The 15,046-nt window shown below is 54.2% G+C and overlaps 2 protein-coding genes across 2 annotated transcripts; both read right to left on the bottom strand.

Moving 5' to 3' along the window:
- Nucleotides 1-5,761: 5,761 nt before the first annotated feature.
- PtA15_14A222 (uncharacterized protein) lies at nt 5,762-8,584 on the bottom strand (the record flags this gene model as incomplete). The annotated part of the gene is made up of 7 exons (XM_053162916.1): nt 5,762-5,776; nt 5,857-5,988; nt 6,061-6,163; nt 6,231-6,519; nt 6,585-6,946; nt 7,021-7,101; nt 7,182-8,584. The coding sequence occupies 7 exons, from the start codon at nt 8,582-8,584 to the stop codon at nt 5,762-5,764; spliced, it is 2,385 nt and encodes a 794-aa protein (XP_053026894.1).
- Nucleotides 8,585-9,712: 1,128 nt separating this feature from the next.
- Nucleotides 9,713-10,188, bottom strand: PtA15_14A221 (uncharacterized protein; the record flags this gene model as incomplete). The annotated part of the gene is made up of 2 exons (XM_053162915.1): nt 9,713-10,059; nt 10,149-10,188. The coding sequence occupies 2 exons, from the start codon at nt 10,186-10,188 to the stop codon at nt 9,713-9,715; spliced, it is 387 nt and encodes a 128-aa protein (XP_053026893.1).
- Between the last annotated feature and the right edge of the window lie 4,858 nt (nt 10,189-15,046).

Raw genomic sequence — 15,046 nt, 5'->3', positions numbered from 1 at the left:
TCGCAGCCGTCGACGTAGCGGTTGACGAGTTGCTTCATGGAAGTCCAGGTAAAAGAGCGCTGAATTAGGTTGAGGGTTTTAGCACGTCCGGGGTGGCCGGCGAGTTTCGAATCGTGATGACTCTTGACGATTTGATTTCTCAATTCCGCGTTACGCGGAACAACCACGCGATGACCGTAACAGAGGAGATTGTTCCTGACCGAGTAACGACATAACTTGGGGTTCAGGCGTCTGGATGTCGGTGATTTGACCGATTTCAACAGGGTCATGTAGTCGTCATCTTCAGGCCCGGCCTCCCGTATTGCTTCGATGATCTCCGTTTCTGTCAAGATATTCCCGGGAGAAAAAGGCTGGCCAGCTGAGACAGGCACTAATGAAGACAAAACTGACTCACATTGCGGGGGTGCTAATGTACTATTAGGCTCTAAAGAAGAGCAACCAATGAACCCATTGGGAGTACACACCCCCTCGTCAAGTTGCCTAGCTTCCCTCGTGGGATCCTTGTCCGTCAATGAGGGTTTTGTCGGGCATGACGAAGCTGCAATGGAGTCCAAACCAAGGACGTCAAGTTCAAACCAGTAGTCAGCGTTATCCAGGTCCACTGATTCATCAACAAAACACGCTTCAAACTCGGCGATGGCGGTGAACGTGTCCGGCCGAATGTTCTCGGGTCTGAGCAGTTGTCCAAAAGACAGTTTGTCTTCCTTGTCCGGGGCCAGGTCTGGTCGTCGGGACAGCGCGTCAGGGCGTGCGGCTTCATGGCCCGGTCGGAAGACAATGTCGAAGTCGAAACAGCCGAGTAGCTCAGCCCATCTGGCCTGCCGTCGAGTAAGCTTCTTTGTGGTCATGAAGTTTTCGAGGTTGCGGTGATTGGTGTAGACGATGGCGTGGAGCCTGTGCGGATTGCCTTCTAGGTACTGTCGCCATTCCTTGAACGCTGCCACTATTGCTAGTAATTCCTTGTCGAAGATCTCATAATCGCGTTCCGCTTTGATGAGTGACCGTGACAGGTAAGCAACTGGGTGGAGGAGGTTGTCCTTTGGGCAGACCTGGGACAGGACAGCGCCTAACGCGAAGTCCGAGCAGTCACACTCTAGGATGAACGGCCTGTACGCATTGGCGATCTTCAGGATAGGCGCCGTCGTGAATGAGACTTTCAGATGGTCAAAGGCAGCCTGGCATTCCGGAGACCAACTGAATTTTGATTCCTTCTTAGTCAGGTCGTGGAGGGGTCGTGCATCTCTGGAAAACTGATCAATGAATCGCCAGTAGAAATTCGCGAATCCAATAAACCGTTGTAGCTTGGTGATATTTCGGGGTGGGGGCCAGTCGGTAACGGCTTTGACCTTAGTCGGATCCATCCGGAGTCGATTGCACGAAATCAAAAGCCCGAGATACTCGACTTCGCTCTTGGAAAACTCGCATTTTTCGGGTTTCAGCCACAGGGTGTGTTTGCTCAACGTTTCAAGTACCGTCTTGACTGCTGCCTCGTGATTGGATCCCTTCTTCGTATAGATCATGATGTCGTCCAGGTAAGCCGCTACATCTTTCCCGATTCGGCCTAGCAGAATATCCTGCATGAAATACTGGAAATACCCAGGTGCGCCGGTCGGCCCAAACGGCATCGTCAAAGGAGCGAATTGCCCTGAACGACAGATAAACGCCAGTTTGTCCTCGTCGCCCTCAGCGACACGGAGGTTACCATACGCATTCCGTAAATCCAGCTTGGTGAACGTGTCGGCGTCCAAGAGGCTGTCGACTAGATCCATGGTGAGGGGCAGGGGGTACTTGTTCTTGACGGTCACAGCGTTGAGTTTCCGGTAGTCGAAGCATGGTCGTAGATTGCCATCCTTCTTCCCGGCGAATATGACTGGAGCCGCCCATGGGGAAGTGGTTCGGCGGATATTTCCGTTCGCAAGCCCTTTGTTGATCAGGGTGTCTAAGGCCTCATTCTCGGCGGGGGACAGGGGGATGATCCGGCTGGCCTGTGGCACTGCGCCTGGCGTCAGCTCAACCCTAAAGTTGTATCGGCGGCGGGGGGGTAGGCCTTGCGAGGCGGATTTCTGAAACATCCTGAGGTACTGGTGGTACGAGGCGGGGACGAGCTCCTCAATGGACTTGGCGGGTGTCTGCGCGGCGGCCCAGGCGGCCAGACGGGCAGAAGTTGACCAAGACGTCCGGGCGGTTGAAAGTCCTATAGTATTAGGGGAAGCGCACTGGCTAGCTGAAACTGGGTGCTTGGAAGGTTGGCAAGACTCACAATGCGGGGGTGCTAGCGTGTCTTCCAACTGTGTTGGATGGGTAGACACACACCCCCTCGTCAGAATCCTAGCTTCCCTCCTGGGCTCGTCCAATGCGGAGGGTTTTGGCGGAGACAACGAAGCTGCACAGACAGCTGCAACAGGCGTCCGGGCGGTCGGGGGTTCTAAAGGATGGGGGGGAGCACACTGGCTAGCTGAAACAGGGTGTTTGCAAAGTTGGCAAGACTCACAATGCGGGGGTGCTAGCGTGTCTTCCAACTGTGTTGGATGGGTAGACACACACCCCCTCGTCAGAATCCTAGCTTCCCTCCTGGGCTGATCCAATGGGGAGGGTGTTGGCGGAGACGACGAAGCTGTATAGACAGCTGCATCGGAAGGGACAAGACGGCGGTTACTCCAGTCAATCAAGTGGCCATTGCGGCGTAGCCACGGCATGCCGAGGATGCCGTTGTAAGAGTCTTTCAGGGTGGTGACAATCATGCGGGACGGGGCGGTTTCATTTTGGAGGGTGACAGAGAGTTCAAACGAGGCGGGGCGGGTCGATCCGTCAAATCCGGAGACGGTACGGTGGGTGGGTGTAGCGTATTGCAGCAATCCGAGGCGGCGGGCGTAGGAGTCACTCAGCACGTTGTGGGTGGCTCCCGAATCAATGAGAAAAGAGGGAATGAATGTGGCTCGTGGGACGTTAGAAATTGAGACGGCTAACGGCAAGAATAATCTTGGGTCAATTGTATTGCATTTAAAATTCAACTTGCTAGCGCCGACATCTACTCTAACAACGGTGGGTTTACTCAGATTAGGCACATTGATCAGACCTGAGCTTCTCCATTTTTTGACAAGCTCGCATTCTCATTGGTCGGGGTCGCTTGATTGGCACGGAGCGTGTTGATCTCGGCTTGGAGTGCGGCTATGCGGGCATTCGAAGATACTTGCTGGCGTCCCCTACCGTCCTTGCGTCCGCTCGAACAACCGCGGGAGATGTGACCCTCCTGCCCACAGCGGAAACAAAGGTTTAACTCGACTCGGCGGGCTCGCTCGGCGTTGGATAGCGGGTTGCGCTTGTTGGTTGTCTGTTGGAAAGCGGACAGGTCCATTGCGTTGGGGTCTGGGGCTGGGTTGCTGGAGGTGGAGGGGGAGGGCCTGGTGGAATATTGGTTTGCTATTCCCTCGATGGTCTGTCCGGCCCTCAACGCCAACGCCTGCATATCTTGCAAGGTTGCAAAAGCCACGCTGCTCATAACGATTGCCAGCTGGACCTTTTCCTTCAACCCTTGTTGATAAAGGCTCATGAGCGGACCGTCGGCCCATCCGATTGCGCGGGCATGCATGTTGAAAGTCTGGGTGTAGGCTGACACGGTCCCCGTTTGGCGGAGGCTTCTTAAGGCGATCTTGGATTTCTGCTTGCGGTTGTGGTCGTAGAAGCTAGCCGAGAAATCATTGAGGAAGTTCTGAAATATGATACGCTCGCCTCGGACCAGCTTTTCCAAGTACGGTTGGGCCCACGTTGCCGCATAATCCGTCAAGAAGGACACCGCAAAGGCGACTTTAGTCGAGTCGCTGGGGAATCGTTCGGGGAAGGTGATCGTGTGGAGACCGATCTGGCTGATGAAAGCTTCTGCTAAGGGGCCACGGGTCCCGTCGAACTCCTTCGGTTTTGCAAGAACGAGGGTGCTGGGGGCTGCCACTGGCGCTGGGGGTTGGGCAGGTTGGACCTGGTTGTCGACGTTGGCGGCTTCCGCGATCCGGGCTTCGGCCAGACGGAGTCGTTCCTCAACAGCCACACGTTGGGCCCGCTCCTCGTCCATCCTAAGCCTCATCGCTTCCAATTGGGCGTTGAGTGCGTCCATGTCGTCGGCAGGGCGTCGGCTTTGTCCAAAAAGAAGAGAGGTCAAAACTGTTTGAGGTCAGCGGCTGAATGCTTTCCCAAGCTCACTGAGGGGGACGTAAAAACGTAATTTTGTGAAGGACGTTACTGCTGTATGACACGGGCTGCCCTTGCCACAGTGTACCCTAAAACCTTGGGACGCGTCTCGGTGTTGGGTGTTTGCTGGAGGGGTCTGGGGTTTGCTCCGCGGGCCGTCCAAGTTGTTGGCTAATGAGGAGTGGCGGTATTGGTCGGCAGAGGACGAAAGGTGTCAGGTCGGTGGAGGGTGGTGAAGCGGAAGGGTAGAGTCTGGAGGATCGGTAAGGTTTGGGGTGATGGATACGGTTCAAATGGGAGGGGGTTTTCTGGACTGCTGTTCTACGGCGTTCCAAGGCTGTTCCGGCGACGGCGGCTGTCCTTGAACGGTTGGTGGGATTCTACGGCGCTTCAAGGCTATTCCGGCTACGGCGGCTGTCATTGAACGGTGGCGGAGTTGAGGGATTGTAACGGAAAAAAGATTTATAGAGTTAGCAATATGTTATAACCATAACTTGATGAGTTGATTGCTAACTGGGGAATGTACAATGTGGGGAGGAGAGCTTGAAGATAACCTCCTCAGGAATGGAAACCCCTGGCGAGTACAAGGGGGTCTACAAGGTTGTAACAGGGCCAGGTCCACAGGAGCTGAGGGGGAGGCTGGGTGATGCTGAGTATTTTTCCTTCAGCCATTCATGGTTTCTTTCTCAGCCAATCTTTTGACTTTGTGCACAAGCCGCTCCCTGTGGGAGGGGCCGCTTTGCGGCCAGCCACAGCGAGCCTCCCACCAGGGGGGACTTGTGTCCAGATTCCGGGAGGATGTTAGATTATGAATCTGGCAACTCTGGCTTTGTAGCTTAGTGGGAAAGCAGGCACCTAGAGTTAGCCCCACCCGGGTTTGAGTCCTGGTGGAGCCATTTCTTTTCTGACACTTATTAAGTTTAATTTTCCAAGGGACTCTGTGTCACAAAAACAGACTGGGTCCAGACAATGCAGACCTCCAGGGACCCTGCGCCTTTTTTGGGGCTTCGGCATCCAACCCGAGGGAGGCCTCGAGGGCTCCGTGAACCGCATGCAATTGATCCAATTTCATGAAAGAAAGCAAAGAAAGATCGAGACATCTACATATGTACACGGTTGAAAGCTCCCCCGGCACACACCACAAAGGAGAGAGACGAAAAGAAAGTGAGGAGGCTTAATACAACATGGAACCGAGGAAGCTTGGTGACGAGGCTGGCGGGCGAGAAGATATATATGTACACTGAGAAGGAGACAGCGAGGAGACCTAAAGAGAAGGGAGGTGGAAAGACTGGGGTGGGGGGACAACAAAGGAGCGGGTGTATACAATGGATGGCAACACGGTAGTAGCAGTACATTCAACAACAGCCAACGAAAGAGAGCGGTGTACACGAACACGAACACGATAATGATGAGGATAATGAGAAGAATACAAGGGCAACCGACCGGACTGTTTTCGGTCCACACACACACTTATACAACAACTTTTGCGAGAGTCTACACAACAACACACGCTCATAGAGGGCGATTACACGCACACAGATAGAGGAAAGAGGAACGAGGCGGAAATACACACGGGGCTTTAACGGACGGGGTCCTGGGATTATCCAAGCGAAAGCAACGTTAGTGAGCAGGGAGAGGGGTTGGAGAGAGGAAGGGAAGGGGGGGAGGACGAACGATGCAGATGATCCCGCGCCGGACAGGGCCGGATGCGGGGGCCTCAGCGGGAGCAAGGAACGGGAAGCGCTTGCGCTCGAGCCAAGTGGCGAGCGCCTTCTCGAGCGTGGCCTCCTCCTTGCCCTCGCTCTCCTGGCCGTCCGCAGAAGGCGAGGCGGAGGAGGAGGAGGACGCAGAGGCGGAGGACGAGGTGGGGCGCTCGACGGCCGGCCGGGTCAGGACGTATGCCAGGCCCTGGAAACAGTCCGTCTTGAGGGCCATCAGGAACTTCTCCAGGTAGTACACCGCGTCGTCCGGGCTCAGTCCGCTGTGTACACACACACATCCACGTCAGCGGCTGAAAACAAGCACAGGAAAGGGGGGGAAGGGCGTACTGCAGGTCCATGAGCGCCTCCATCCGTTCTTTGACCGGAGAGGCACGCGAGGAGACGGGCGGGGCCACGACGCCGAGACAGATCCCGCCGCCCATCTCTTTGCCCCGATGCATCCGGTCGGGGCCCTCGTCGACCTTGTCTTTGCGTGCGGGGACGCCGGCGCGCACGGCGTCCTTCATCAGCCGGTTGCGCTCGGCGATCATGGCGCCGGCGGTCGCGCGGGGCTCGTCGGCCAAGCGCTTGGTCCACCCGTCGCCCTCCTGCGTCCATTGCTTGACCCCTGCCGCATCTGCACCCCGCTATCCCTGCGTCAGTATGCCGGGTAGGAGAAAAGGGAGGGGGAGAGCCACGCACCGGCTCGCTTGAAACACTCCTTCGCGCGCACGTAGCACTCTTTCCTGCGCATGCCCATCTCCGCCGTCTTGCTCCGATACGTCTCCGTGAGCTTGGCTAAGCTCGGACTCGCGCCGGTCCCCACCGCCGTCGGCAGCAGGAGCACATCCCGCAACACCCGCACCATGCCTGGCTTCTTCTTCTGCTGCTGTTGTTGGCCGACGGCCTCGGCGAGCGAGGGAAACTCGTCCGCAAACGAGCGCGCATCGGGCGCTTTTTGCGGCTTCTCGGCCGCCGCTCCGGCCCCCTCGTCCGTCGTGAGGTCCGGGATCGAGTGCAGGAAGTCGCACTTGCTCTCGCCCTTCAAGCAGTGCCCCTTCAACCTATACATACACACAAAACGAAAAAAAGCGTCAGTGTCTTCGTCGCGCGGCGGACCCGAGCGGGCGGGACGGACCAGAAGCGGCAGATCGCTTTGCCGACGTCGTGGCTGAATTTGCAGTCCGATCTAAGACAGCAACCCTGTAAATAAAACCGACTATGCAAACCAAAAAAAAAAAAAAGCCTCGTCAATATAACAAAAAAAAAAAAAAGCAGAGACAAGGCGGGGGACTTTACCAGACACGATGGGAGGGGCTGGGTTCGAAGCCGGAGTCGTCGCCCACAGAGCCGTTGGTCGATGAAGTTTTGTTGTTGAATCTGAGTTTAGTGGGGTCGGGTGATTTGGTACGGGGCAGGAGTCTTGGGCTGGAGGGGACTGGACTGGTTGCCCGGGACGAGGGGCGGATGGAGGCGAGCAGGGCGGGGTCCGCAGATGGCGGCTGGGAGGCAGCGGGGAAGCGGTGACGTTGGAGCAACCAGTCGATAGCCTTATGCGTGTCCAAGCCGGTCTGGCCGAGGGCCTCGTCGATCAAGGCCTCCGAGACGCCGGTGCCAGCAAGCGCGGCACACATCTCGTCGTAGGGCGTGATCCATTGGCCGTCGTCGTCGTCTTCCTCGGGCGGATGGTGGACGATCGCGGGGGGCTGGGAGCCGTCGGAGTCGGAGGTGTCTGCGGCCCAGACGGAGAACTGGGCCATTTCCTCGGCCATCTCCGGGCTCATGCCCCACTCGAGGGCCGACGGACAGGAGGGCGCGTCGGCGTTGCAGTTCGGCAGGCCCTGGGAGCCGGGCTGCTGGGTGACGATCTCGGGGAGCGGGGATTTCAGGGGACTGGTGCTCGCCTGGAAGGGCAGGAAGAGCGCGTCCGGGTCGAGCTGGGTGGCGTTGTATGCCAGTTGCTGTTCGATCTGCAGCCGCGAATGGAGGCGGGGCGAGTCCTGGACGGGCGTCAGCCATGGGTCGCGCGGGATCTCGGGCGTGGCTGGGCGGCTGTTGCGCGGGAAGTAGGGCGAGTTGGGCGCCGGCGAGCCGAGGGGAGAGTGGTGGAGGAAGCCGGTGGCTGAGCGCGGGGCGTCGGCGAGAAAGGCGGGCCGGGCGGAGAGCCTGGCGGGGTGTTCGGCTGCCGCGGGCGGGGGCGTGGGCAGGGCGGCGGTGGGCTCGAAGGGCATGGAGACTGCGCGGGAGAGGACGGGCTTGAACTCGAGGGCGGAGGCATTGAGGGCGGGCGGGGGCTGGAGGCTGAGGGCGGGCTTGGGCTGGTGGATGAATCTGGCGGAGAAGGGGGGCGTGTTGGGGGTGGAGGCGGGGTGCGGGGCGCGGGGCTGGAAGCGGGACTTGGCGATGGTGATCCGCTGGGAGGAGGCGCGGGCGAGGGCGGGCTGTTTGTGGTGGATGTCCTGGTGGTGCTGGTGGAGGAGGGCGAGGATGAGCTGGTTGAGCTGGTGGTCGGGCAGGGCGCCGAGAGGGGTGGCGGCGCTGCTGAGGAACGCCTTGAGCCGCTCGGGCTTCTCGTCCTCGTCGGGCTCGCGGAGGATGCTGAGGATGGCGGGGATGGTCTCCTGGGGCTCGCTGGGCGGGTGCTCGGAGGGGGTGAGGATGGATGAGAGGAAGGAGATGGTCTGGGGGAGTGCGTGGGCCATGGTCGCTGGCGGGTGGTTGCTGGTGGTCATCAAGCTGCTCCTTTTATCCCATCCGCCCTGCTGGGGTTGTCGGAGTCGGCGCTCAGGGACAACGGGGCCCGCAAAGTTGGCAACGCAACTGCCTTTCTGCCCAAACTTACTTAACCACCGACACCCAACACAACACCAGCACCATGCCAACATCCAAAACCAGCCAACCAACAACCAGCCGCTGCTGCGGAGGACCAACTGCGCGGATCCTCACATTCTCAAACTACATAGTCCATGTCTCGTTGCCACACGACGTTTAAACAAAAATGCATCCTTGAACCTAAAACTGACCTCCATCCTGACGAGTGACAGTAACCAGGCTCGCCAAACCAGTCAGAATCACATTTGGGAGACATCTTCCGAATCATCTACATAGTCTGCTTGGATGATTCTTCCCCAAGTTGCGCTGGTCATTGCAGCGATCACGTCCGCAAATACAGAAGAAAAAGATGGTCACATCTGATCATTTATACGATCACAGCCAGATGTATGGCTTTGGAGACTGAGGTAGGGTTCCACGCAATTGATTTTCGGAGTAAGACTGGTCTGCCCCCAATCAAACCAGCAAAGCATCTCAGAATAGCTGCCTGCCACAGTAAAAAGGCGCCCAACAGACCCATGGGGAGGGGCATCATCATCCATGCATCATTTCACCCCCGCACACCTGATGGATTTGTTTGCTCAGGATGTTTCTTATTCGACACCCCGCAGGTGACCAAATCATTCTTGTTTTCTCCCGAGGTACCTCGGCTGGTCAGATTGGGGCAATCCAGGAAACATGCTGGCCATGGTTTTGACTCTGACCTATGGTTTTCAATTTTTTCTTTCTCACTTGCCTCACAATCTCGAAAAATCTCAAAATTCATAGGGACCGGAGCAATACGTTGGGCAGCTGGCGCGCCGTGTCATGTCTGGAGAACCTCCAATATGAGACATAAGCGAGTGGAAATAAAAGCATAATTTTTCATTTGATCAAGGTCATAAGATAGTGTACAACATGATTGAGAGCATAGAGTATACTACAATGTAGAAAACACATTCAACCAACAAAAGCTACGAGAGAGGGAATGAGGTTACAGATTAAGGTCGGCCGACACATCAGGTCAAGTTGGCCATGACATGAGCGAGGTTGCCGAGCCCATTCGCAGCCCGGCGTTTACGAAGAGCTGGCGCAAGAGGGCGGGGGGGAAGGTGGTCTTGAGCGCCGGGGCGAGGGGCAGCGGGGGTGCTGAGGTTCTTCTGGGGCGCACCGGCGTACTGGCTGCGCAGGGTCCAGAGGCGGGGGTGGTCGACGGGGACTTGGAGCACATCGTCCCGCTCGACTATTTCCCTCAGGCTGAGCAGCTTCGACTGCACCGTCAAGTAGAGGTCCTTCTTGGAGGCGCGGCGGACAGATGCCCGGAAGGCTGGATCTTCGCAGGCAAGTTTGAACCGCCGGAGTATCTCTATAAAACGAGCAGTGCGCGAGAAGTAAGTAAGGAAGATGCCTGCAGTATATATCTACCAAGACATTTTCCTACGAATTATCGCTTACCAAGGGCCTGAGCCGCTTCAGATTGCGGAGTTTCCTCCATGTCGAGATAAGTCCGAGGATTGTTTGCCTAGCGCTGGAGAAGGACAAGAAGTAGAGACATTGGGGGGATAAGTCTTATTTTTGGAGGTAGAGTTGGTGGCTGTGGAGTATGTATGCCGGGAATATTTCTTACCTCGAGCCTAGTGTAAGGTAGCGGAGGGTGAGGAGGAGAAGGGGCGCGGAGAGTATTGCTGGCAGTGGATAGGTTGTGTCGTGAGAGTAGAAAATTGAGAAAGTCGCCGGCTTATTTATATTGTACCACTCTGAAGCTGAGCCCAGCTGCTGCTTCGCTCTGCCGGCAAAAGCTGCCCCCCTTGTCCTTCATTGCTGCTGCACTTTACGCGCTGTAACTGCTGAGTCCGCCGCCCGCGCGCTCTCAGGAGGCAATCACGCTCCGTGGTTTGGCTCAGCTGAAGAGCGCTGCCATGGGCGCCTTCGCTAGAATCTACCTGTTATTCGGCGCCACCCAATGAATTGTTACAATCCGGATCCCGGTTCAGTGTATCTTGCCAAGCTCGTCAAGACTCAAGACAGCGGTAAGATATGATCCCCAAAATTCCGATTCAAGGCAATGTAGCCGTCGGTACGCCTATGATCTGGGTCGGATGAAGACAGAGACCAAGCTCTCCCGCTAGGTCTGTTTTCTTTCTCACCTACTAGCCCCAGAATCATCTTGATGCGGATTTTTTCACCCAATAGTGCACGAAATTGTGATTTGTCTCTATGTTCCTTAGTGATTCGGTGATGAAAAGGCACAAAGAAAGATGTTGAAGAGGAGGGTCATTGATACAGGTATTCATCTCGCGAAGTGATATCCTCCGCCCAGTAAAGCGGTGAGTCAATCTCTGTAGGACGAAAATCTTGATGTTGCACCTCCTTCCTCCGGCGGTGTGTCAAGACACCTCTGGCATTGTGCCGACTGGAGAGAGCACGTACGGCTTTTTCACCTCCGCAGGCCAGAGCATTGTGGACCTTGGTCTGGATCTATCTATTGAGCTCGTCTCACGCCGCCGATTGTCGATCAATCCCACTCTCGCTTTCTCCCAAGCTGTCCCCAGGTGGGGTTGACGCCATTCAGGAAAGAAACTCACTATTGTGCCGCTTGTGTATTTGGGCTTCATATTTTACTTATTTCACAATTTTCACAATTTGCGGAGCCAAAATGGGATTCGAGATAAAGTTGGCGTGCGCCGCGCCATGTGAATCCTGGAAGGCGCACAGACGAGTAGAAAAAAATGGATAACATTATATTTGATTGGAAAAAAGAGATGGCGTCCATGATTCATGGGACAGGATGTCATCCAGGAAGTTAAGGGTATGGAGTGCAACGAATGATAGGCTATACGTTCCATTGGATAACGAAGAGAGGGGAAATGTTGTTTGGGGTTCACGTCGGCCGAAAGATCAGGTCAAGCTGGAAATCGCATCAGCCCGTCGGATCAGCCCGGGCGCGTCTTGTTACTCAACAGGTTTGGGCAAGCGCACGAGGGATAAGTTGGCCTTAGGCATCAGGCAGAGGAGCAAAATCTTCACAAGCATCCTCCAGCCAACAGCTTCAGTGTACTTTTTTAACATCCTGGCCTTGGGAGCATGGGCATGTAAAGCCCCCTATTGTAGAGGGCTTCACACGAGAGGCCTCGGGGGCCGTGACCCCCTCGCGCGTCCGATTACTTAGGCCCCGTTTGGAGCCGATATTAATCCGGGTGACATATGAGTTTTTTTGCCTGACATCCTATGTGACATCTGATCAGGTCCACCGGAACTTGATCAGATGTCACAAAATTCCAGATTATATTGCGCAATTATATTGGCTCCAAACAGGGCCTTAGTCTTCAGCTCTTGCTTCCCTAGCCCGGCAGAGAACTCGTTCTCTCCCGGCTAGGTAAGCACTACCAACTTTTTTCCTTTTTTCTCTTCATTTCTCTCTTCCATGACTATCAATGTTGTACTTACAAGAGAACTTTTTCTCTCCTGGCTAGCAATCAAACCAACCTTGGTACTAGAATCTTTGGATGTTTAGCCCAGAGATTCCACAAGCCCCTTTTCCTCCACTCTAGTGAGGGTCCTAACAAGGACCCTTACAGGGCAACTGACACCGTGTGCAAAAACAATTCATGTTACATATTTATGTAATCAGGTTGCGCGGCCCTGAAGCTGTTGTGTGATATTCAATCTGCACCGACTTTGCCTGTGCCTGCGGAATGAATGTCATGCAACAGCTTCAGGACTGTGCAACCTGATTACAAATGAACCATTTTTGCACATGGTGTGAGCAAAATGTGATTTTGTGCATGGCCATGTTGTAGATTATGTCAACAGAGCAACTGCAGACTGATACATCATACAATTGAGAGATCCCAGGAAGTTAGCAAAACTGCCGCAGAAATAAGGAGGATGGCAAGTTGCGGAAGACTGACACATACGGGTGTTGATTGAGGGGGTTTTGGGAGGAAAGGTGATTGATTGAGGGAGTTTTGGGAGGAAAGGCAATCACAAACAACCATGGTGAGTTTCTGACACACCTAGGAATTCCAACCAGGAATGTAAAGGGGATTCTGAGACATCTGCCTTACTTGCACTAAGTGCAGATGAGCCAGGGGATTAAAAGGGGGGAATGGAAGGGATGCCAACCAGGAAACCTACTTGGAGGCCAGGAAGAAAGCAATGGAGAGGGGTGGGAAAGCCAATGGGAGAGGGCAGGCCAAACAAGCAAATAGCGCCGGACTAAGGAGGAACATTGTCTGGGGAAGCCAAGGGGAAAGGGCAGGCCAAAAAGGCGGATAACGCTTACGGGATCCGCGCTGGACTAGGAGGGATCGTCAAAGCCAACAAAAACTTGAACCTTCCTTGAGTGGTCAGCTCCGCTTCCAATGCACCAGGAACTCTCATACCAGCTTGCACATCTTTCACCAACCCCTTCTCCAATTTCAAGACCCCAACCCCCGTTGGCATCATCTCCAAGGAGCAGAGACCTCAAAGAGAGGTCTTCTGCCGCAAAAAGCACAGAAACAGGGTCATATTCAGCTATGTAGCCATCACAACAAGCAATGACTAGGGTTGGTGGTCTAGATTGGCACACGATGGAGAAAGAAGACACTAGATTTTTGGGGGGCAGAATCTCAGGACATTTGATTATTAGTGGCAGATTCTTGGTTACCAAACCAAGAATTTCCTCCAGGTGCATTCGGAGGCTATCCGATTTGGAGGAAAGGGATACATGGGCAACCCCTACTGCATAAAGGGAGGTAAGTTTGGCTGAGACACGACGACAGATCAGAAAACCAACAAAGAAGACAATCAGGAAGGTAAGGCCCCCCTCCCCATCTGCCAACTCCTGTCACGAGGCCAGCTATCAATATTCAAGAACAAAAATGAGGTCCAAAGCACCCAAGCAGCTCCACAGACCAAGAGGTGAGGCAGAGCGGTTCCAAGGGTAGCGGCTGGAATCCAGGTTATATTGATTGGGACAAGGGAAGAAGGAACGGAGGAAACGGGGGATCAAGGGGTAAAAGTGGCAATACAGTAGGCAATGGAGGGGGAGGAAGGAGGAAAAGTCATGGGAAAAGGAGAATACTTGTTAGCGGTTTCACCTGTTTTGAAAGAGTAAAATTTTGTTTTTTTATTTATTTATTTTTGGTTTTTGGGGGTGTCAATACCAGCCTGGCTCCTGAAGTTTATCAAGGAATAGGCTAATACAACTGGAATCTGCACATTGCGCTTTCAAACTTGGGCCATAGTTCCCCAAATTTGAATGAGACACAGGTCTGGGAGAGTAATTACAAGAGGGGTAAGATCTAGTGTGCTTGGTACTGTCTTGTGGCAGCTGCAATAAGACCAACAACAATGATGGGGAACTCAAAAGTTATGGTGTGGATGATATAGACCACCCATGCCGGGCCCTTGTCAGTCTCTTGCAATATGAACATCAAGGGTTGGGAGGCGGCTCGAGGGCACGTAAGGCTGCTGATAGAATTACACAATGTGATACAGGGCTCCCTTCATGGTTTGACCAAGGGATCACCAATCACCAAATAGAAGGGGCCACACCCAACCATAAAGCAACTTGGCCCTGGAAGGCAAGATACCAGAGGTCATACGGAAGGAGATAGTGGTGCACAAGATGTGCTGACCAGCTATGTATGAGGAAGAGATAGGCAGATTCAGTCTCCTCAAGACTAATCAGTCAGGTGAAGCTATTGATAGGACAGGTCTTTACCGCCTATAAATGAATGGTCATTCCGTCATGGACAAAGGGCATACCTTCCGAAAACACTCTTGTTGACTCAATGGATTTGTAAAATAGGACAATTTAATATTGTTGCAAAGTACAAGAAGAAAAAAAAAGATCCTATGCTTCCAGTGCCCTTTGACTAGAGAAAAGGCTTACTGCCAGATCCCGACCGCGTCAAATCAGTGTCCCTACCTTAGGTTAAAAGATTTCAATGAAGGAGTTGTACTGGACAAGAAGATGAAACTCGGAAGGGGCACCAGCTGCAGATCTGGCGGCGGTCCGGCCGGCGCCTGGGAACACATAATAATACAGGAACTCAGTGTGCTAAGGGCCCAATTATAAACCAGTTTGGGGATTGTTTTCAAATAAGTCTGAAATCAAAAAAAGCTATCTTGGTGGTGCAGATACAGGGGCCAAAACTGTTTCCAACCTGTTTCAAACCAAGTGTAAATTATAAACCCACCAACATGCACTCTGAAAAAAACTCAAGAAACTGCTAGCAGTTGACATGCAATATTACAAAGGCACCTTTGTAATATTGCATGTCAACTGCTAGCAGTTTCTTGAGTTTTTTTCCCTGTGATGCTGGATGAATTTACAGCGCAGCTGAATGTGAGCCTCACTACCA

Source organism: Puccinia triticina, chromosome 14A, assembly GCF_026914185.1.
Source record: "Puccinia triticina chromosome 14A, complete sequence".
NCBI classification, from domain to species: domain Eukaryota; kingdom Fungi; phylum Basidiomycota; class Pucciniomycetes; order Pucciniales; family Pucciniaceae; genus Puccinia; species Puccinia triticina.
This window is presented reverse-complemented; position numbering and strand designations above follow the sequence as displayed.